This window comes from Lonchura striata, chromosome 10, assembly GCF_046129695.1.
Source record: "Lonchura striata isolate bLonStr1 chromosome 10, bLonStr1.mat, whole genome shotgun sequence".
NCBI lineage: Eukaryota > Metazoa > Chordata > Aves > Passeriformes > Estrildidae > Lonchura > Lonchura striata.
Genome location: NC_134612.1, coordinates 7,310,687 through 7,334,659, shown reverse-complemented (window position 1 = coordinate 7,334,659; position 23,973 = coordinate 7,310,687). Strand labels below are relative to the sequence as shown.

The 23,973-nt window shown below is 42.8% G+C and overlaps 1 protein-coding gene and 2 non-coding genes across 6 annotated transcripts; all 3 read right to left on the bottom strand.

Moving 5' to 3' along the window:
- Positions 1-2,852: 2,852 nt before the first annotated feature.
- Positions 2,853-23,676, bottom strand: ATG16L1 (autophagy related 16 like 1). Of its 4 annotated transcripts, none has more exons than XM_021544381.2 (19): positions 23,457-23,676; positions 22,352-22,445; positions 20,050-20,155; positions 18,535-18,608; positions 18,097-18,348; positions 17,149-17,214; positions 14,969-15,058; positions 14,151-14,207; positions 13,906-13,953; positions 13,110-13,212; positions 11,038-11,143; positions 10,846-10,916; positions 9,327-9,398; positions 7,252-7,372; positions 6,313-6,418; positions 5,649-5,798; positions 5,196-5,243; positions 4,730-4,831; positions 2,853-4,329 (listed from the first exon to the last, which is right to left on the bottom strand). In XM_021544381.2, exons 1-19 carry the CDS (start codon positions 23,569-23,571, stop codon positions 4,236-4,238), a joined length of 1,875 nt encoding a protein of 624 aa, XP_021400056.1. In that variant the 5' UTR covers positions 23,572-23,676; the 3' UTR covers positions 2,853-4,235. The 4 variants fall into 4 exon arrangements, with proteins under 4 accessions (XP_021400056.1, XP_021400057.1, XP_021400059.1 ...); XM_021544382.2 differs by having other exon boundaries at positions 14,969-15,055; XM_021544384.2 differs by lacking the exon at positions 13,906-13,953.
- Positions 10,249-10,511, bottom strand: LOC116183981 (small Cajal body-specific RNA 6). Its single transcript, XR_004148698.1, has one exon.
- LOC116183982 (small Cajal body-specific RNA 6) lies at positions 12,633-12,902 on the bottom strand. The gene has a single exon (XR_004148699.2).
- Positions 23,677-23,973: the final 297 nt, after the last annotated feature.

The following is a 23,973-nucleotide window of genomic DNA, read 5'->3' as shown; positions in this document are numbered from 1 at the left end:
AAAGTTCCTAGGGCCCATTTGCAGATAACAAACCATAGAAAAAGGAAACATTTGCCTTTTTGGAATGCTGAAAAAAATGTAAGGCAGATATTAGAAACAGACCATATCACAAGTAAGCATTTCTATTTTAATTAGGTAGGTTTTTCAAGCCCAGACCAGTATTTGTTGCTGACTAGACATGCTGTAGACTGAAAGAAACACCCCAGCAAATAACATTAAATACCTTGCTGTGTTCGAAATTACAAAGGAGCTTCCACGGACAGTGATGGGAAGGAACTTCTAAATTATTGAAGAAAGATGAATGTTCCGAGGCAGCTGTGTCCTATGCTTCTTTGCATCTACCAGAGGGAATTACTACCCTCTTCACAAACAAGGAAGACAATTTGTAGGGGATTTGAAAGCTTGTCTCTAGTTGCATCCATCCAGGATTTCAATAATTAATCCCTCTTCAAGAGCAAATATTGTACTTGGGCTAAGATTCAGCTGGGAAGTGTTAAAGTCAGCAACAACAAGGCATTACCTAAGGACACTCGGGTAGTCAGTGAAGAGGTCTACAATGTCCTGTTCACATGTTTTGAAAATACTAGATTGGTGTAGCACAGGACAGCTACTGAAAGGAGTTGATTCTAAAGCTGCATCTCCTCCTTCCTAGGGCTGCAAGACTGCCTGGTAAGAAACTGAACAGACAAGAGCCATTTATGAAAAAGGGAGTTTATAAAACACTAAAATGCCATTTTGATGGCCTGTCAAACACTGAGAACAATGCACTATTCTCATGATCACTAAGCAATTTATCTATTACTGCTTCACCAGCAGCCAACTGACATGCTGATGCAAAACAATAGACTGCTGGTTTGTACAATCCCCTCCTCAATTTGCTTACAAAAGCAAATTTAAGAATTTGGATTTAAGAAACACAGCTATTTCAATTAACTTCAGCTTTGCTGTTCCTCAATCTTCCAAGAGTAGCTTTTCCCCCGGACCAGTGAATTTGGCCCTGGTATTTTGCACAACAGTATATTTTAACTTTTGGCTTGTGAGCTGCAGGAACAGCTGCAGCTTTCCTCTGGCTGCATCTGTTCATTTGATTACAAGGATCACATGATATCCTGTCCACTTGCCAGCCTAACAGCTCCCTCCAGCTCAAGCAACCTTGTAGTCATAGATCAAGCTTGCTTTTCACAATCACTGACATTTGCCTGAATATAGTGGCCAGGACTAAACAAATTACTCAAAAAAAACCCCAAAAAACAAAAACAAAAAAAACAGAACTAATGTTTCTCAGCTCTTTCAGGATTCCAGCAACATTTTATTAACTGGAGGTGGATTATTTGGAGAGCTTAATCACTACTTTGTCTAATCAACTCTGGCAAACACAAACCAGCCAGGCTGGAAGGAACCACAGAAATTCACACGTGCCTGTGCTGCAGAAGGAAAGTCAGGTCCTTATTGTAGGAAGTAAGAAAGAAACCCCAGAGATGAAACTCAGTCACATTTGCAAAAGCAAAAGGGAGGAAGCTGGATTTGTACAAGTCTGTGCTGCAGCCACTGCAGCATTATTAGTTCTCTGAGAGAGGATGAGCATTCCTGTTGGCACATGTACCATTGCAAACATCTTCAGGAGATCTTGGAAACAGCTTCTCTGTAACACATGCTTCTAGTGCACCCTTAATCCAGAGAAAGATGTCCAACCCATCCCCAAATCCACTTGAAGGGCAGCTCCACCTCTGGCAGCAAAACTGCTACCACCACCTCTGCACTGCAGGTACCTTCATTTGCTCTTCCCTCTGCAGGCTGAAGGAGAAAAGGAGGCAAAAAAGTAATCAAAATACAGGAAAAAAAGAAACACTAAAATTGCTCCCTAGAATTTCTTACATACTTGGTGCTAAAGAACTTTAATCTAAAATGCTTAAGGATTTAGCTAGCTGGCTGCTATCCTTCAGCATTATTAACCTGCTTCATAACAGCATCAATGGGCCTAACAAAGCCCTTTGGGTAAGATGTGTCCATGCTGTAGAAAAACACAAGTATAGCAGTCTAAATTATAAACATCCTAAACCCATTCTGATCCTTCTCAACAGAGCCTGCAGGTTTTATTATGCTAATCTCCCAATAATCTTTAATCATGCTGACTTGCCACTTCATGATCTGCTTTCCTGCAGTAACCAAGGTCACCTGGACTCATGGCAGGTGCCTTTTCAAGGACCATATGCCACTGCAACAGGCAGCAGAAAAAATATCTTGCCTTTCGAAGCTGTTCAGAATGTCACCTTTGCATTTTTGCTTCAGTTCTCACATCCATCAGCTGAATAAAAACAGAGGGTGGCCAGTGATGGCTACTGGTTATGAAATTTATACACTGAAGAGCTGAAGACTTTGCTTCATCACTCTGAAGCTGGAACCAGAGCAACATCTTCAACAAAGTTTTTGTGTTTCTAAAGAAATGTGCAACTGCTTTTCCCATCTTAAAAACTTGACAAGCTAGTAGTCAAAGTCTCACAGCAGAAAAAGGCACCTATTTTTAGCAGTGTTTGAAATACAGACTCTGATTTCCTCAGTGCAGTAGTTTATCTAAAACATTCAGCAATACATCAACCTTTCAAGAACAGACAGAGGCACTTTTCAATGAGGCAAGACTTTCTTCAGTTTCAAGGCAGGATTACTGAGACAGTGCCAGCCCAAGCTGCGCCTGCAGGACACCTAGCCCCAAGCTAAAAGCATTATCCTTTTTCCCCCTTGACAACTAATTCCCCAATTCACCAGGAAAATGGTCTTTCAGGTGCCCCTCTACACTCATTCCAAACAAGATCTCGTACACAGATGTACAAATAAATAAATAAATCAGAGCAGTGTGGGGTTTTAAAAGCAGAACACAAGTTTATTTACAATCAAGTTCTTATGGGCAGCTGAATAAATAAAAACTTTGCCCCATATACTCTAATTCCCCTCTGCAGAAAGTGTCTGAATGAAAGGCTGGTTAGAGGGAGCCTGTCAGACCAGCTCCCCCAACCCAGCCCCTCCAAAGAACACACTTCCACAGTAAAACACTATTGGGAAAGAAGAAAATAAAGTGCAAATAAAAAGGCAATAAAACGCTGGTGGCTTGTCTTGAGGCCCAGATGATGTGGAAAGGTTTGGCTGGATAAAGATATGCCAGGTAGCTCACACTCAGACACATCATGGTTTAGGGTGCCAGAAGAGGGACAGCTAAGACACCGTTCCGTACCACAGAGGGCTCCAGCGCAAATGGGAATATTGCACGTGTGCTCAAGAACGGGGCAAGTGGCCTGGAATTGCCAGCACCAAAACAACGGATTTGGGATGTGATGCCACTGCTGCCCTGCGGACTGACAGCCGCCAGGACAGGACGGATGAACAGAAAAAGGAACCAAACATCTGTATTCCAGGACTGAAGTCACAGGATTACTACATTCCTCATCACTGCAGCACAACTCCTACAACAACCTCAACAAGCTTAGCTCTCTCCTCACACAGGCAGTGATCAAACTGCCTGTGGTATAAAAAGATTAAAAAACCTATTTTGTGATGCCCAAGCTGCTGAAGGACATTTCAATACAAGGGTGCAGAAGTCCTGAAGAACAGACCGTTGCCTCAAGAACTGATACACAGAGTTCACATGACAGCGCTGGAGAGCCTGGGCCAGGATCAGAACAGATCTAAACGGAGTTGATCACTCAAAGGCACAGCTGTCAGAGCCACAGGAGACTCTTTAAAAGCTGTTCCAACACTTCAAACTGCCTAGACATGTTTCAGGATCTTCTCACCCCCTGACTGAACTAGGCCACCAAAACAGAACACAGGAGACAGAACATGCTTTAAATTAGCATACACAATGACTTCTTTCCAAAGTTTCCACCTCAGAAGTGCTGTAGATACATTTGTGTGACAGGATATTTGGCACAGCTGTCCGGTGAGGAATCCCGCTAGTATCTTCAGCTCCACGTGGTGCATAGATACTGCAAGTAAAGGCATGACTAAGTAATATTTTCCATCTACAGCAGCTAATCCCATTCTGAGTTCGAGTGCCACAGTGCAGTTACAGCCATGAGAAGTCTCAGACTCGGGTTCCTTTCTCCATTGCTTTAGAACTTCCCTCTGGAAAGCAGAGCCCATGTGCTTGTCAGTATCCTGCCTCTGGATGGATCTGGGCTTGGGTGTCCATGCTGCGCAGCCTCGGACCAGCACCACCACGCACAGCCTTTCTCCCTCCTCAGTCAGAACTCAGCCCACAGCACAGCCTTGTTTCCTTTGTCCACACTCACCACGTGGGCACCCGCTGGTGACCACGTAACTGCATTGATAGAAGAACTGAAAGAGAAGGCAAGAGTAAGTTCACAAGAAAGCTGAATTCCACAACGGAACTTGGCACTGAAATGAAATACTATTACAAATTAAACCCCCCCCCCCCCCACCTTTTCTCACATCTCAAGAGACTTGGACTTTTAATAAGTCTGAGGGAGGTACAATTTCTTCAAAATGTACTGAATGCACTTTATTAGAATCATATCTCAGTTTAACAAGATAACAACAACAAATCTCATGTAATTCAGTCTAGAGAATACTGCCATGAATCCCCAAAGACTTTGCATATTAATAATTCTCACAAGCCAATAAAAGTTGCAAAGCTGTACAACTCCAACTTTTTGATAGCTCACCAAGATCCACAACCCAGATCCCCACCCTAGGCTGCATGTCCCACTTCCCTCACCTGTGATGCTTTGCAAGTGTCCTCTCCAATTTCCCAGTAAGCACATTCCAAATGTAGAGAGCCCCATCAGCTGAGCCAGCAGCCACATAGTTACCATCAGGGCTGTGAGATCACACCAAGTGCAGAAGGCAAAGAACAATTTGCAAGTCAGCAATTTTCAGCACACATCATCATTCCACCCACAACTTCCTAAGCAGGCAACTTGGCATTAAATAGTCTTTTAGGAGTTGTGTTATCACCTGCTAATACTAAAAGGTGAAAGCACTTTGAAATCAGAGCATTTACAAGACATTGGATCAATATTTATAGATATACTCTGGCTTGACCAAGCGTTAACCTTGGATAAATTACAAACTCTGCCCTGTTTTTCTAGCTGTAACTGGGGACCAGTGCAGTCAAGCATAAGGAATCTCTCAGTTTAGCTGGGGACAAGTTTATCAGGTATCTTGTTTATGTCTGACCTTACCTGAACACAACTCTTGTCCAGTCAGAGCCACATTTGAATCCCTGGGCACTGGAAAATTAGAATCAGATAACTGTTAATTCATTTATGAGAAGAGATGCTTACTAAAGACAATGTTAAGGACTTCTGCATAGTTCAGAATAAGCTCCAGCATCCCTTTATCCTAATTCATGTTTCCCATTCACCCTTCTCTCAATGGCAACTGAAGAAACTATTCCTTTAGAACACAGACTTATAAGCCAAGTTGCCTTCTTTAAAGAGAAACATGAGAAGATCCATTAGAGCAGATCTTTAATGTTTCTAGACATTCTATATAACTTTGCCATGTAGAAAAAAAAAAAAAAAAGTGAGGAGACTGCTGTCTTCACAGAGGTCCTGAAAACCACTCCAGCACCAAGGGTAACTCACAATACAAGGTACTGAAATTTACAGTGTTCCTGTGAAGAATACACTCACCTGAATGTCTGCTTGACAGCACCAATGCGCAGATCAATGATCTTGAGTAGATCATCACGGGAACAGGTCAGAAGCTCCGTTCGCTCCGGGTTCAGGTCCAGAGCTGTGATTCTTCCCAGCAACTCCAGTTCTTTTACTATGCTTTCAGTCCTAAAGACAGAAACAAGAAAGAAAAAAAAAATCAGAAAGCAGTGAACGAGGGTCCAGAAGCCAAACCAGTGCATCAAAACTTTGACTTGTCCCAATATGGAAGAGAATAAAAAGGATTACTGGTTTATTCTTACGTTTTGTTTCTTTCCCAAGCTAGATCCCACCTTGTAGACAGCATTTCCAGCAAACAGTTAAGAAACTACTTTCCTCACCACCCCACCCTAGAATAGCAAGTACTAACCAATGAAAAATACTTATCAGCAAGCAGGCCGTCTTTCCAGAAAAGAAATGGCATCCCAAAAAACAAAAAAAACATAAAACCCCAAACAGACCCCAAACCTGTAATATCAAACAGCCTGAAAAGAAGTAGCAAAAGTCTCTTTAATGGCTTTTTGCTGCTTTTATAACAGTCTCCCCAGCTACCAAGCTCAGGAAGAAGTTTCCTACTTCATATTAACCTGACAGCAAACCCATAACCACTAATACACCATAAGCTCTCCTACAATAGTTTTACCTGATGTCCCAGAAACGAATTTTCTTATCAAAATGTCCACTCATTACACACTGCTCAGTACACACGATGTCATTGCAGCTAGATCCTGCAAACACTGTTTTTATACCTAAAAAGGAGAAACCAATGGTGACACACTTAAATTCACATTGTCCAAACTAATGAAAACTGAGACAGAAAATAATCCCTAAACCCTCTCCCACCCATACAGTGGCCACACAGAGCAGTGCCCAAGGAGTGGCACAGGGCAAACAGTCTTAAAATAATCCTGATTAAGTCTTCAACCTCTCTGCCCTTCTCAATCTCCTTTGCTGGGACTTGAAATGTTCCCATGACAGCTGCTTTACTTCCACTTCATATTTAGCCAGCTATAATTTGCTACTATTAAACAGCATGAGTCTGTCTCCTTGACCTATGTTTGCAATTCAGGTATCAAGGTAACTTTGAATCTCAAATGCTCTCTCAGTGCAAGCAGGTTTAAGAGCCCCCAGTAGGAGAAAACCAAAGAAATAAGATGTTTTTCCCAAAAATAAAGCCTGTGTCCTAGCAATTCCTTCATTTGAGACGGTGAAATCTTTTTGGTATGTTTCCAAGAGACACGTCCAACCACCTCAGGGTTAAAAACCTGGCCTGGCTCCAAGTTTTTAGTGGAAGACTAAAATACGCATCCCCAGACTGGTAAACAAAGAACACTCCCAAAAACAGCTGCTCTCAGTGTAATAGCATTAACAGTGCTTCCTGAACACACAGGATTTCTTATTCCAGGTAACAGGCAGAAAGAATTCAGTTACTTTAAAAAGTCACTTAGAAAATGGGATGACTGCTAGCTTTTGCTATTTTTATACTGGCAAAATAATCAATAATTGATCTGACACCAGACTGCTAGGAGCATTCAGCAGAAGCACAAGACATGGATGAAAGGCAGAAGTTATGCTTCCTTACAAACTTTGCTGCGGAGGTCCCAGAGCTTGAGGGTCCGGTCATGACTTCCCGAAACAATACGTGCATTGTCCAGCAAGAACTTGGCTGAAAGAACTTTACCACTGTGACCTGTAAGGGTGTGCTGGGGACAGGAGATTGACACCATCAATCTGAGTTATTTCCACTTTCTCAAATTGTAATTTGCATGTCTCCTGCATTGCTTGGCAGAAAAAACATCTATTACAGTTAAACAGAGATCACCATTTAGTAAGAGTGTTAATTATCAGAGTCCAGCCTGGAGCTGGGAAACACAGGTCACCTTTTCCTGCAGTTTCTCCAGTTATTCAGGAACCTGCCAGCTCCTTCCTCAACACTCTGTACACCTACATTTCATGGACAGATGGCAACTGCAACACAGCCTTGCAGGACAAACCAAGGGGTTAAAGCATGCTGGAAATGGAAATTGTGCCTTTCTGCTGTCTGTGGAGCTTCCCTCAAGGACACAACAGTATCGAGTCTCAGATGTTATTACATCTTAAAGCCTGAAAGCTGAGACAACCAGGGATTTCAAAAAAACTCCCTACAGCAGCTTCTTTAAGTGCAGAGGGAGGCTCTCTGGGGTTGAGAACATGAACCATATTGACTCAGAATTGCTCAGCATTTACATACTAAATCACAAAATGGACAATGAACTATAAAGTAGGAGTTATGAAAAACAAGACAAACTTTGTAGATAGTTAAGATTTGTTTAAAAATACTCAACAGAATATTAAATCATATAAAGCAATCTCGGCTTGAGGAAAAACAAAATAGAAGTCCTTAAGAATGGAAAGAAATGGGAGCTAAGTTTGGGAAAAAAACCCAAACCTGACACACAAAACATCATCCCAAAAAGACCACTTTGCCTTAACAAAGGAATACAAACTCCAGCAAGGAGGATCTGTCTTCTACTCTGCATCTTTCTTCTGCCCTTGCTGCACAGATATCACGTACAGGTATTGCATTTATGCAGGGAGTTTTGGCAAAGTTTGCAGTGATTTCATCTTTACTACCTCCTGCTTATGTGCAAGCCATGAAAAGTTCACAGTGCTAGCACTTGAAACGGAGAGGACTATTTCATCTCAGAAACAACGAGTGCACTCCTAAGAATTACAGGAAGATTTATGTGAATGTTTATAAGTGTAACTAACCTTTTGCAGTGAGTAAATTATGTCTGCTAAACTTGTATTCACTGTAATTCACATACAATAATAGATTTTGCAGCCAAGAAGAAGGTGCAGAAGAAATGATACTCTTCACTTTCCCAAGTAGAAGGATATCTTTCCTTGACATCTCTGAGAACTACCCAATGAATTACAGTGCATCTGTTGGTTATAACCAACACTGAAATGTCAGAAGATTTGAATGTCAAAGTAGTATCTTACTAAAATAAAAAGTTGAGGAAAAGCGTACATAGGAAATGACAATCAAAAAGGCTCTTGGAAAGCTGTGAAACTTTTCTTTCGGTCTATCAAAGGATTATTTTCAAATCAGAGCCAACTGTTAGAGAAGAATATGAGTACAAAGTATTTGGGAGGAAAAGAGGAACCGTTCAAAAGACACTGAGGGTGATGTCCAACATGTTAAGGCATGCTGCCTTGGACAGCCAGGCAGAGGGCTTCTTTTCAAAAATGCTGCTCCATTAAGTTTAAGGGACTTAAAACAGAAGTCCCTTTTTGTCTTCCACAAAGCTCTTTTCAACAGCCTGTCCTTTGAGAGAGGCTGAAACATTGAGGTGGCTCTCCATATATCATAAGCATTAAAAGTTCCCCAGAGGGGTACACAAAAGTGTACATACACTTTACATGGCAAGGTTTTTCTAGTGGGGAGTTGTATTGGGAAATTACACAATAACTGGAGCTTCCTGCAAGCCTGTGTGGAGAACGTATTTTAGGTCTTGCTGTGAAGATCTTCAAGAGATAAAGAACCTCTCAACAAAAAGAACTATTAAAAGGGTCTGTAAATGCCCAACTTCCAAAATTGCCATGTCCCCATTAGACAAAACTGGGAATACAAGACAGAAACAACCTTGCACTGCTTTGCCTTGCAAGACTCACCCGTAATCGATTGTCATCAACTGTCCAGATTCTGCTGGCAAAGTCATTTGAAGCTGCTAAGAGGTAAGAACCCTGTAAACACAAGATTGTTTTCAAATTCCTCCTGCGAGTCAATATGCAAACCAAATTCAAGTATTTCCAAGAAACCATTAAAACCATATCAGTGCTATTTTGTCAAAGGAAAAAAGGAATAAAACCAAAACCACAGTAGTAAATGCCAGTATGGAAAGCTAATGTAACTCTTCCCAAAGGGCTATGGCACCTACTTCTCACCAAAATGGAAGGGTTTGTAGAATCGTGGCTATAGATTATAACAAGAATAATGTATACCAATTATAACAATAACCAGACCAGAAAAAGGAGATTCATCTTTCCCTTCTGCTGCACTGAGAAAATGCGTTCTAGTTTACCCTCATCTGTTGTGGAGTTGTTTTCCTCTTTTTTGTTTGGTTGGGTTTTTTTCCAGAGGAAAAAAGCCCTGCATTGACCCCCACTGCTTAGAAAGGTCTCAGAGTGGAATTAGTCTGTTTCTTGCCATTTTCATTAAAATTCTAGCATTTAAAACTAAGATTTCAAAAATTAAATCTGCCTGAGGAGAGAGAAATCGACTTGTTCATGGTTTAGGCTTAGGGCTCCCACAAATCATCATGATGGAGAATGGCCACCACAAAATTTAGGCTTGCACTCCTGTCCATCACAAAAAACTTTCCTGAATCCTCATAATCCTTTGGCATCTCACACGGGCAAGTCTCACAGCAAATGTGTTCAAGCCACTTGCCAAACCTCAGGACTAGTTTTACCTGCAGATTAACACCACATCTCTAATGAGTTGGTCAGTCCAAAAGAAGGATCCTCTTGAGTGTAATTTAGCACATAGAATCACCAAATGGCAGAAATCATATTAGCTTTGTGCTATGGAAGAGGTCTCAGCAGAAAAGTCAGATCACATGTCCAGTTAGACCAATCCAAGACCCCAAAACTCCTTCAAGTAGGACTGTTGGATGCTGATCTCAGTCATGTCTCCGCTGCTCCAGGTGAACATGACCTGAGCTCATCTCACACTGTCAGCAAACACTCTGCCAGCCACACCATTGCTGTGCCATGGCTGGGGAGAAACTGCTGGGAGAAGAGGCCATGGAACTGCAAGTCTTGGATAATCAGACCTTTTACTATTCATCACAGACCTCAGTAAAGCACTTACGGAAAAAAAAAAACTTCACAGAAATAAAGTCTCAGTGTATTTGCTTCTTCTGTGCTGTTATACCAGCATCAGTGGAATGTTAATTTCTTACTTTAAACAAAAATCTGTAACAGCCAACGTCTGAGCTGCATATCATCATCTGAATTGTAAAGCAAGGATCAGAATTACTGCATCTTATCAAATAGAGATCTTCTGCACAGTTTCAGCTACTTTCATGTTTTAACTAATTTCAATTAGAATGGAAACAATAGTAGAGAACAACACAATTCCATTAATTTATTCCCAACCACGAACAGTGGATATTACACAGATACTCACAGCGCTATCAAATTCTATGCTTGTAATCCCAGCATTACTGCCAGAGAGGGAACCTTTGGGCTCACACCTATCTGCACAGAGAAAGATGAACAAAACTTGAGCAATGGATTAGAGCAGAAGTTGGCACAAAGTGACCCATAATATGAGGATTTTTTTAGCATTCCACCACACCCCAAAGCAAAAAAGATTTACCTCCCAAGACTTCCCAAAGTTTAACCCTCCGGTCCATGCCTCCTGTTGCTAGTAACCGGGAGCCGGGGCTGAACTGCACCGCATTCACCTCCCCATCATGTGCATCCTGAGGGGAAGGAACAGAACAGCCACCCAAAAGGGAATTAGCATACACCCATAACCCACAGATCAGAAAGCTACAGAACTTAAAGGTTGCACAGAATCACAACTGTGCATCATTCAGAGGAAATAAAGCCACAGACTGAAACTCTGCTGTGGCTGGTGGTGCACAGACAACAAAAAGGCCGACCCTTATCTGAAGAAAAAACAAAGGCACATCAAGAAAAACAGCAGCAATACCAAACTACCAAAAGCCTTATAATGCTTCCTAAGCTTAAGGTTTTAAGTCACACCAGAAAAAAAAAATAAGGAAAGGGGACAGGACAAAAACAGTAACAGGTGATGTGCTGTAGAAGGAAAGTAACTTTTCATTCCTCCATCTAGAGACAGCCATGGAACATGATCCAATAAGTTCATGCAACCATGGAACAATCAAGTCAGGCTTGAGTTAAGCAGGTCTGCCAGGAAACAGCACAGCAGATGCACTGCATTCACTCTGTGTGTTGGTGATTCTGCAATACAAGTGTGACAGCACCTGCTTGCAGAGGACTTGAGCTTAAGCTGTGACTCTTCTCTGCAGATGCACTGACACCCAGCCTCCCTGCTTCTCACAGTTTAATGTTCTGAAATCTTGAACTTTAAATACCTATGAGAATTTTAAGATTAATTTCTTTTTCATTCCTCTATTCATTTCACAGCTTCATACTACCTACCCACATAGTACTACCACCACAATCATAATTATTTTTTAAGTATTTTCAGTAACTGCTCTTTCAAATCCAGCTTTTCTGGAAATATGTATTTTTATGGAACCTATTGCTTGAATGTGGTCTGCCAGCTCATATTTAAGACTAATCACACTTGAAATCTGATCTTTCTGCAAATGGAGAGGAGCCATTCACGACAAAACTAGTGAAAGGCCTTGCCTAGAAGCTATGTCTGGGAATGATTCCTGAAGTGACTACCGTTTCCACCTCCTACTTGCCTCTCCAAAGGTGAGCTCAGTCTGCTCCCCACATTTGCCAAACCTCTGCCATAGAGCCCTTGCATTAATTCCTGGAATGCTCTGCCAGACCTAGACATGTCTTGACCCTCCACCTGGGCTCAAAATACTGGAGCTAAAGCCCAACACCTCCTCCCCTAATGCCCCCTATTCAAGCCACCTCCAGCTGCCATTTCAGTCATGACCCTACTCTCACCTGAGGTGACTTGCTACTCCCTCCATCCACAACTTCCACTACAGAATATGAAAACAGGGCAGGCAAGAATACACATGCTTCCCTGCTGCAGTGAGCCACACTAATACTCTGAATGAAGAAAATCAGTCATTTCATATCCATGAAAAATCCACATCCAGCTCTGGAGTGCCTAAAAAAGCTCCAGAGGCATGTTCAAACAAGCAGCTGAATTATAAGACAAATTACTTTCAGTAACAAGACAATGCCCTGTACAAATAATTAAGTTTGGCTTTATGAGTCCAAAGAACACATAAAGGAGGTCTCAGCTTGAAAACCTTTGATCATGCACAGATAATGAAGACACCCCATCCCCACGAGCTCCTCTTAATCATATTTGTTGGATTACATTTGGTGCCACAACTCCCTTTACTGTGGAGAACTGGAACTGAATTAATCCCAAACTGTCAGCAATCTCTACCCCAATCACAGCTCTACTATGGCATGACAGAATAGAGACTGCTGGGAGCCAAGGGACAATGGGGTGGAATTTCCCTGTGCCCTCAGAAAACTTCTTTGTCATCATCGACCTCAGTAAGACAGACATCAAACACAGTGGCTCTGAGAAACATGTGGGGTAAGAATTAAATGGAATGAATGCTTCTACCAAACCAAGAATTCCTTCCTGTTTGGCAGCACTAATAGAAAGTCTTGAGATATCAATTCTCACACAGGGGATTCTCTCCCTCTAAAACCAGAACAAAGAATGGCAGAGCAGATAATTCCTTCCATACTCACAAAGACACATATGGCAGTAGTGGGCACTCTCACTTCTTTACTGGCACCTGGATGTGGCTCTGTGTTATCCTGGGGTGCAGGGAATGAGGACAGAGAACGCCTCCTGAGATGAAAAAAAGCAGAAACATTTAAAAATGAGAAATGAACTCTCTTGAATTCATCCTGATGTCTACCTGTCAATTAACTACTCTGTACAGAAAGTAAAAAATGGGGGAAGGTGCTTTTAATATCTTTTTTTCATCCTGTCTTTCAAAAATTACATTTGTCATGTAACACTATTCACTTGTGGCTTTAGATACTTCACAGATCACCACGTAAGTTATCCGAACTGATTACTGACCTCATTTTGGAGCAGTGTTTTAATGTTTTCAATAGGAAGAGAAACATGGGACTGGCTGCAGCTCCATTGTTATGTCTAGGAAGACTCAACACCATTTCAGCACTACATCCCAAGCAGCAAGATGCTCTGTTCCAAAGCTTGGGCTGCTCCATTTAAGCAAAGACATCCACCTACTGCATAGCTTAGCTTAGAAGGACTGGCTCCACTCTGGACACAAAGCACAGAACCCAATGACTCATTTTAATTAACCCTACTAAAGGAGCAAAGTGCAGTGGAAAGTAAGAGCAAACCCCATGTATTCTCTGTACAAAGAGGGGCTCATTGCCTCTCTCACTGTCAACAGTTTCTAACCAGAGTTCTCAACTGCAGAATCTAATCAGCACAATGCAGCTGGATTCCACGTTACTTCAATGGAATACAATCACATGCTGGACTAAGAGCGGATAATGTTTTCACCTGGCAGTATCAGAAGACTGATGTCCCAAAAGGGGAGACTCAGACAGACTGGAGGGAAAGGTCAGAGGTCAGCACACGGCAAGATGGAAGAAACAGGAAGTTGAGGAGAACAAAAAAGAAAAAAAAGAAAGGCAGAAGCTAGAAGGAAGGCTGAAAATACTTGTTTGCATTCCCTGCATCACCAAGATTTTGGTGTACATTGAAACCAATAAGCAAAACAAGGAGGTGAAAGTGTTCTAACCTACCCAAAGATATTACTGATAGAGTCCAGAAGGCCTCCAGCTGGCTGGGAGAGTCGCTTACTGAAGGAGGGGAGGACAGGTTTAAACCTTGTGAATAGCTTCTCCACATAAAGATCAATACAAACACATTTCATAGCAACATGTCTCCGGAAAGACTCCCTCCCCTCAGACCCAGCCCAGAGACACGGAACACCAAGGCAGGCATCAGTGCAAAATACATCAGTAACTACCACTCAGAACACACTTTGTGGGTGAAGTTTCCTGTGTCCCTCAACCTCACCCTGTGAATTGCTGGGTTTAGATAGAACAGTCTGCCAAGTCTGAAATTTCAATAAAATTAATCCATGATCTCACGTAACTACCTCTTACTTTCCACTCACTGCTATTTTAGAAAAAGAATGAGATGTATTTAATCTAGGTGAAGATTATTTTCAGGATTTCATACAAACCCAGCTACTTGCAAATAGCTGTTGCTATTGTGATACCAATAATCACATTGCTATCTTGTAAAGTAATGGAGGCATAAAACAACAGTCATTGTAATAGCCACATTATTAACTATATAGTTTTTAAATATTTGTTTTATAGATTAAACAAAGATTTTTCAGGTACTAGGGTAACAGCAAAGGAAAACCAGCACATCTAAAGCATGGCAACAGACAGTACAGCACATGAGTTTCCTACTGGTCTGGTAGAAGCATAAACTGTGTTCTACCTAAAGGCAACTAGAAACCTGAGTTACATTCCCACCATTGCTCCAGCTCTATGATGCCCCTTGTTCTTCCTCAGTGACATGCTACAAGAATCTCTTGGTCACAAACCTGGATGTCCGGCTGACAGCTCGCACCGGAGAGGTTTCCTCAGCTGTGTCAGAGGTTTCATCTGCAAGCACTTCGATATCATCATCCCTGCTAAAGTGAGAGAAAACACCTCCTTTTCAATCAGCCACTGACAGCATGGCACTGTTCCAGGGCCTGTCAGCATCCATGCCCAGTGCACCCCAAGTTTATGAAGCTGTAGCAACACACAGGAAAATCCAGATAACCCACAATGATGCAAATGCCAGAGATGTAATTCAACACACAGTGTCAGAAAATAGATATAGACAGCAACTAAATTTCAGGCTTTTTCCTTCCAGCTGGCAATTCCACTTCACTGACAGCAGTGCTGGATTTCCACATCCCCTTGTTTCTGTTTTCACACCTCCTTTTCAGATTTTCTTTACTACAGGCATCCTATTAAGCTCATAGCACTAACTACATACAGCATTGTAACAACCCACCACACCCGAGCAAGGCTGCACTAGAGTGAATGATATTTGCTGGAGCAGTTAAAGAACAATAAAAACATGAGTTACTGCAACACCAAATACAGGTAATATCAGCACCTTTTTTGCTGTTTCTAAACGAGCAAGTGTTAAAGAAAATGCAAGAGGTTAATTGAATTTTCACCTACCAAAGACACCCAGATACTTTCTACACTGTTGTATTTCAGGTGCAGCACCATTAAGTGTGAGAGCTGTTTTTGCTCACTCCAGTAAAGTGTTGGTGGTCAGCTGAACACAAGTGTGAGGTTCCAACCAATGTACAATGAATTAATCCAGCTAAATTACTCAACCAATGCTGAAGATTTCCCCCATTAGTCACCATGGGCTTGACAGCCTAGTATTCTTTCCTTCAATTATGATTTTTTTCCTCCACTGCTGATTTTGCAGAACAAACTATTTTAAAATACACTTTACTAATATGCTATTTGACTGAAGAGAAGTTTAAATTCAAATTTTAAATAACCCATTTGTGCCATCAGATAACACTCAGCTGCAAAAGCATTTAAAAGGATGAAACCACCTAATCTCTCATTTCAGAATATAGCTACACTTTCAATTGAGATTTTGGAGGAGAGTATACATGAAAAGACTATAGAAAATATATTTGCTGATTGACTGTATCAGGCTGATGTTTCAAGAAAATACTATCAAGTTCTGCCAATATTCATTTTTAAAAATCAAAAGTTTCTGCTATTAAAACTATGTGTAGCAAAAGAACTTTCCAAGTTAACAATGTATTTTTAAGTAAATATAAACACCAGGGCACATCCTTTGAAGTGGTGCAGTTTTTCCCTTCAGTAAGCAGCACATTTACACAACACAAACGCTCTCAAATTATAAAATCATCAAGAAGAAATCAAAGCCATCTCTGAAGCAGAGTTTGAGTAGTAAACAGAAGCAATTATACTACAGGATGGCTTGCGGCACAGCACTTAATGTGACTCTGTGATGTGAACATAAAGAGAAAAGATCTTCAGAAAAAGCCTTCAGGCTGCTCTGGCAGCACTCAGCAGGGCCCAGGAACAGAGCATCAGATGCAGCTGTTCTAGACTGGGCAAACACAAACACCCTGGTCCAGCCCAGAGCACCCACAGCTCCTACTGCAGCCACCTGATCCCACACCTCCCAGAGCCAACACAGAAGGGCAAGAACAAGGAACTAGAGGGATTTATCTTCAGCTTACCAGGTAAAGTACTCAACTGCTCTTCCCTTAGAGAATAAACCCCTGTCAGTATGGAAGCCATGTATTTTCACCCAGGTTAATTCACTCAGTACCTGCTCCTACCAGAAATCTTCAAGCATGTTTGTAGTCTAAATTTTAAAATCCAGACATCTCCACAGTAATTGTTTCATTATTTCACTGTTTCATGAAAAACTATCTTAAAGACCAAAGGCACACATCTCAGTATAAAAACATTTTTTTAGTAACATTTATTGACCATATGAACCATTTCTGGGACTTTTACTCCAAGCATCTATTTTCAGTCCTAAAAGAGCTCCTTCTTCTATAAGTTCAGATAGGGAGAGTTACTGCACATTTCTGACTTTACACAAGAAGCACAAACACTCCTCTAGATCACCCAATTTAGGAGTAACAAAAATACCATTTATCATACTTCTGCATAAACCTGAGGCATAAACTGATGAAAGAGACTATAAATCAAAACTGCTTACGGTTCAACGGGCAAGGGTTCTTTGGCAGCTTCTGCCAGCTCCTTCTGCAGCCTGGCCTGGCGTCTCCTAAGAAAGAGAACCCAAGGTTTTAAAAAAGAAAAACAACATTTCCTTAATCCCATTCCAAAGGCTACCCTGCACAGCTCTGAGGGGCCTCATAAGATTTAAAATTATATTTAAAAAAAAAAAAAAAAATCAGTCTCCTGCTGTAATTTTATCCTGCTTTTCAAGATACTCTGAGCAGGAGAGGCAGTTTTCTTACCGTGAGTAGCAAAGAACAAGATCACTCAAGTGAGGGAATGAGACAAAGCGAACTTATGGTCCTTTATGAAACACATGAATATACATTAGTTTGGAGAGCAAGAACTTGCCAAAATAATGATTATATTAGTGAAGCTAATACAAAACTGCCAGCTACTGTGAGACTTGTAATATAGGTCAGTCTCTAGGTATCATCAGCTGGAAAGTAAGCTGAAACAATTCAGAAGAAAAATTATTTTGCAAGGAAAAAAAGCCATGCAAAATACTTTTGCATGAAGTTTTACATAGCTGAGTCTCATGGCAGATGCTCATTCTTGAGGAATGCAAAAAACACTGAAGTTAGTCAAATCAAAAAACAAACTAGGTAAAACTAGGTGCAGTATAAGATGCAATATGAACAAGACAAGTCCAAATCTAATACCAGCAAAACCCAACAGTTTCTATCTCTTTTATGATATTCAGCACACAGTTAAATGCTGCTGAAGAAACAAAGGAACATATTCATTTAAAAGACAGGAATGTTTTCAACAAGTGTCAGTCTGTGTTGGCTGGAAAAAGAAAGCTCTGGACTCTCACTGTACTGTGCAAGAATAGAGATCTCAGAGTCAAAACTAAATCTGGTTTTATCCTATGCACTCATAACTGAAAAACATATCAGTTTTATCAAACAAAGGTCATGGATCTCACCTTGAATCTTTTTCATTTTCTGCATTCAAACGATTGGCTTCTTGTGCTTTCTCTGCCATCCAACGTGAGACCAGCTCCTGGTTGTCTTCAGTAGTTTTCCTTAGTTTCTCCTCCAAGGCATTGAAGGTGATCTGGAGAGCATCATATTCGTCTTTCAGTGTCTGATTAGCTCGCTCAAGATCTTGCAGTTTGCTACGCAATTCCTGGCACTCTGTTTCCAGTTCAGAAATCTTTTGCAAATACTCTGCAATCCTGGAATGGCAACAAGACATACAAAACCATGAGTACCTCCTTTGGGACCTGTGTCATCTTCCTTGTGCTGTTTGCACAATGCCTCACAAAAGCATTTTTAGCCCTGGGCTATGACTCCTAGAGATTATAACTCCAATAAAGAACTCCATCAGAAGTCTGGTCACAGACAAAACAGTTCTTACTCACTTAGCTTCATTCATCTGCATCTCTTTGTCCTTCTGCTGCATTTGGTTGTTCAAATCAATAACAGACTGGGCCAACTGGGGAGAGAAGAAAATTGCATTACAAACTGCAGGGATGTCAGTGGAAAACATACTGAGCAGCTTTCAGTGCAAGCACAGACTAATCTAGAATTAAAAGCATGGATCACACATTTCAGGTCTTTTTTACCCCAGCTTTCTATACACATCTGCTACACAGGTCATTAAATCAGAGAATCCACTTTCAAAAATGAATTCTCAAGAAGCTGCTGTCCTTTGATGTCTCTCTTCCCTCAAAAAGCTTCATTAATAGTCAAATCAAACAAAATGTATATTAGGAAGAAATTTTAGTAGTGGAAAAATCAATACAGAAATTAAAACTTGTCAAGTTAAATGAACAAATGAGTACTGACAACCAAGAAACAAATTATCCTGTTAGAGCCAGGACAGCCATTTCAGGAGACACACAGCTCTCACTGTGAACACAGGTGCCACCAAGAGTTTTCTCACAGAGGAAGCTGCTGGTGGAGCACCTGCAGAGCACAGGGAACAGTGAGGCACAGGCCAATGCTGCCAAGCCGCAGCTGCCAGCTCATAGCTTACCCAGCAGCACAGCCTCAGCTGCCCAGGAAGACTGATTTCTGGGAAGAGTGCCTGCCTGTGTAAGTGATTTTAGGACACCAGGTAGGGAGCAAAGAATGTATTTTGAGCGGCCTAACCACTTGGTGCGCACCTCCTAGAGAAAACAGTCTCCTCTTTGGAAAGCTCAGAATTGCTGACACTGGAGGTACTCCACACCTCCAGTGGGGTGTGATCAGAGGAGCCCGATAGCATATTTCAGGCTATTCACACCTTTTCCCTATCAAGGTGTGCAGTCCCATTCAGCTTTCAGACTCATTCAGTCCACTGCTGTGCTTTTAAAAACACAATTCTGCTGCTGAAATTCCCTATCTCCTGGTCAAAAAAATCCACAGAACACAAATCCAAGACACCTGGCTTTTCCTCTCCTCTAGGCCCAAGTGTCATGGTTATAGAACTCATGGGCTCTGAATCAGCACTCCCTTTCCAGCCTAGCACCGTGGCTCACTCAGCCTTGGCTGCTGCGGGTTTACTTGGCTGGTGCTGCAAAGTGAGACCAGTGAAACCACACACAGCCCCCTATGCCCCACTTATTCTATGTCTTTTCAAGTTATTAGTGGTCAAATACACCTCTGCGGCCCAGATCAGTTCCTTCCTCCTCTAACACAATTAAAATCTTATTAATTAAGCAGAAAATTCAGCACTTAATAATCATGCTATGCTGACAATGTGAGCTCTCATCTCCTGGTGACAGTACTACAAGCCAGCCTGTGTCTGGTTGACTTTAATCATCAAAAATTGGGGAAGCTTAAAAAGCCTCTAGATAAAAAGAGGAAAAAATGATGATTAATAAGCTGGTAAAATCATGGTCAGGCTCCCAAAAGGCCACATATGAACCACAGAGAACATAAGACTTTCCAACCTCTCCACGTTTCTTGTGCAGCTCAGTCAGCTCCTCTTGGTGCTTTATCTTCAGCTGGGCCAGCTCCTGCAGCTGAGCGTCATTCCATGTGCTATCATGTCCTGGGCTGCAATTGGACAGAGAAGAAGAAGAGATGTCCCAAACTAGAATCCAGTTGTTTCTGTGCCTTTTCCAGGGTCCAGACATTGCCTTCTTCAGAAGCTCTGTACACCAGGGATACAGGTGATTCATAACAAACCAAATCACACAGTACTGGAAGGTTACATCTCCTGAGCACTAGATTCACTTTTTGTACATTTCTAAACCAGAATTCAAACTCCAAGGGAAGATAACTAGAGTTTGTTTAAATTTGCACGAAGACATCAGAATCTTGAAAGTACACTCTCGAAATTCTGGAACAACTACAAATATTTTACCACCCTGGTTTGTTCTGGAGGAAGCTGGTAGACCTTGAAGATGAAAGACGTCTGGAGAGGGTTCAGAACCAAAAGTCAGGAAACCAAGGGAATATTCCCAGGCTCTTGGGTTTACAGTCTCAGGTGTGACATGTCACTCCTCCATTGGCCTGACTATACTCTTTTTGTGCATAAGTTTTGAAGTGGTTACTGTGAGATAATATTACTGTGAGATAATATTTAATTTTTACATATCAGAACATTTATATCACCCTCCTCCCTAAACAACTACATTCCTGTCTTTGTGCTTTCAGAGATACCACTCATGTCTCTGAAAGCACAGAGACAAGAACAGAAAAAAAAAAATCAAGCTTTTAAAAACCATATACACACACTCTGAGCATATTATCAGCTGTATTTTGAATATAGCTTTTAGAGCTTTTTAAAAAAAGCCATACATTTTAACTTCAACACCATTATAACAGACAAACAGAACAAGGTAATTGCATCCCTTTCTGCAGTAATTTTGTGTTGTAACAGTCTAGGGAGAAACAGATAATCCATCCAAATGCCTCACACTGATACCAGTAACCTAATGTTCTTCTGAAAAAACAACCAACCAGCCCCTCACTGAACTAATGCTGCAGTAACTGCATTTCCAAAAAAATGTGTGCAGACAAGAAACCAAGTCCTGTGGTAATATCCAACACATCCTACAGTTCCAGCCGCACATACTTCTACTGCCAGAACTAGATACTACTCCTTGGCCTTGAGGGAAATAAAAACACTTTTCTTCAGCTATCTAAGACTAGAAACTTAATTTTGTTTCAAAAACCTGTAATATACAGTACCAGAGCACAGTACCAGAGTTCAGCTGAGTATTTACTTTCAGATGCTGCTTCTGTGTCTTTCTTCTCATCCACATTTATCCCAGCCTCATCTCACAGACCTGGCATTCAGCCAGAACACAATGCCCATAAACTGAAATGGTTTGAGACAGCTGCAGCCATCAGAAAGCTTTTGGGAACTTTCACATGGGAGTTAACTCCAGTCTGCTGGAGTTTTGCCTGCAATTCCTGTAAACCTAGCAGCTCTTCCTTCTCCGCTGTCTTGATTTGTTTTGTATCCCAATTGGACATGCTCATACACTTCCCTGCTGTAGAGGGGTTCTGGTTTCAGGACAAGAGCAAAAAGAACCTCAACAGAGGAAGAAATTCTTCCAGAAGTAGGAATTCTGAGCTCCTTGGCCCTGCCTTCTCTTCAGGTACACTGAGGGCAGAGCTGGCCAGCTCACCTGTGGAACAGACAGGCTGTCCAAAGGACACTTCTGGCACAAGGGTGTGACTTGCTGTGCAGTCAAACATCAGCAGAACCTTCAGCAAAGTGCTACTCTAGGATAGGGAGGAAGCTTCCCAATAAATCCTATTAAAAAGCAGGCACAAAACACCTTCCTTTTGGCATCTGGTGCTTACTTAGGACTGACACTTTGCAGTCATGGTTTATTTCAGTTATTCCCTTTCCTGTGATGACACAGATTGAAAGAAACTAAGCCATTAAACCATCCTATACTCCATAGGAAGAGCAGAAAAACACTGTAAGTGTTACAAGGCAAACAGACCACAAGCAGCAGCTCATAGTGGTCCACCTCTGTTCCATGAGTTTGTGCTAAGTCAGCTTCCTTCCCAAACCTGGCCAGATCTTTCTGTGCTGCATACTATAAACATACTGCAACTTCATCACAGCCTTAGACACAGCTCTAAGTTACATTTAGTCCAACAGAATTTCAGTTTGTTATGTGCCAAGTCACTGTAGGGATCCAGGAGCTGTTTGTGTGAGGCATCAAACAGTGGTTTAGGTTACAAGGTGTACAACAAACAGCTGCTGACAAAAAAAGGAGCGTTACATACCTGATCTCATGTCTGCTCTGCATGTCATATTTTTCTGCTTGAAGTTTATCAGCCAGCACTGCATGAAGGTCTGACTTCTCCAGCAGCTTGTTATCTGCAGGAGCAAATACTGTACTTAAGACAACCAGAAAGCAAATCCAGATCCCCATCTTCTGCCTAGATCACTAGCTATGATCTAGTTCCCTCAATTACAGTGACACAGCCAAATGCTACATGAGACTCCACCACATCACTGTGTTCTCCCTCCTCTTTGATCTTAACAGGTTAAGGCACCATCCACCAACAACCTCAGGAACTCCTCATTAATCCAGATGCTGTGTGGAACTGGTCTTATGAAAGCTTAAAAGAGAAACAGAGGGCAACTCCTCAGGTGCATTGTTAGCTCTAAAAGAGAGAGAGTTCGAAGTTCAGACTCTTTGGAGCTCCTCAAAGGACAGCAACCAGGAGCACAGGCCTGGCAGAGAGGCCAAACCCAGCTCTGCCGATTGTTTTTTCTCCCACAGTGTGTGGGATCCCCCTTCCATCCTGACACAGCTGAGGCTGGAGGGGGGCGGGCAGGACAGCCCTGAACAGAGAATGCTGGCCCCTGGATAGCTCCCAATTTTACAAAAGACCGTGAGCAGGGTCAATACCACCATTGTTCTCGGTTCCACAAGCAACTGGGTAGGACAATTCAGACATTCAATCACTGTTCAGAGCACAAAGTGCTTCAGCCTCTCAGAGAACTGAAACAACTACGTATTTTCCCCGATAAAGCAGAAATTTCTGCTTTCCTGTTATTACTGTCCCAAAAAGTCCCGTGAAAACGGCTCGGGCGAGGCCCCGGGGACCCTGTGCCACCACGGCCTTCCCACTTTTGAATGAGAAATCCCAGAATGATTCGGGCTAGAAGGGAGCACAGCGGGTCCCCAGCTTCCACCTCCCCGCTCAAGCAAGGTCAATTCCATAGCACAGGGCACGGGACAGAATCCAGCTCCGGCAAACCTCCAGAGAGAAAGACTCCACACCCTCCCCGCTGAGCAGAGTCTCCCTGCACATACTGATGGGCATCGGTGAGGGAGAACAGAAGCGCTACTTCAGCCGCGCCCCGCCGGGCCCCCCTTACACTGGGTGATGATCTCCTCGAACGCCTGGCGCTGCAGCCGGTCCCGCCGCCGCAGCTCCTCCGCGATGTGCCGCTTCCAGCGGGGAAACCCGGCGGCGCGCAGCCCCGACGCCATCTCCGCGGCGGGCTGGTCAGAGAGGCGGCGGGAGCGCGGGGAGGCGGCGGGAGCCCCTCACAGCCGGGCCCGGGCCCGCGGCCGCGCCCCCACGCCCGCCATGGCGCCGCGCTACGTCAGGGGCCCTCGCGTCTGTGCGGCGCGCCGCGACCGCGACAGAGGCTGCTCCGCCGCTGCCTGACGCCGCCCGCCCGCCTCCGCGCCGCCGACATCAGCCCCGGTGCTCCCGGGCCTCAAAGCGCCGCGCCAGATCGCGCTGCAGACGCGGAGGGGCGGTCGGCCTCAGGCAGGAGAACAGGCGCCGTCTGAGGCGAGGAGGGCCCGCGCCGCGCCATTTTGTGCCCTCGGTGCAGGCGCCATCTTGAGAGTGGCCGCGCTGCCGCGTTGAGCATGGCCCCGCCG

Coding starts and splice junctions, on each gene's coding strand:
- ATG16L1 (XM_021544381.2), bottom strand. CDS start 23,571: ATGGCGTCGGGGCTGCGCGCCGCCGGGTTTCCCCGCTGGAAGCGGCAC. Junction 20,156..22,351: donor CAGAGCAGACATGAGATCAG/GTATGTAACGCT, acceptor GTCCAATTGCAG/CCCAGGACATGATAGCACAT. Junction 4,330..4,729: donor ACACTTGCAAAGCATCACAG/GTGAGGGAAGTG, acceptor CTTCTCTTTCAG/TTCTTCTATCAATGCAGTTA.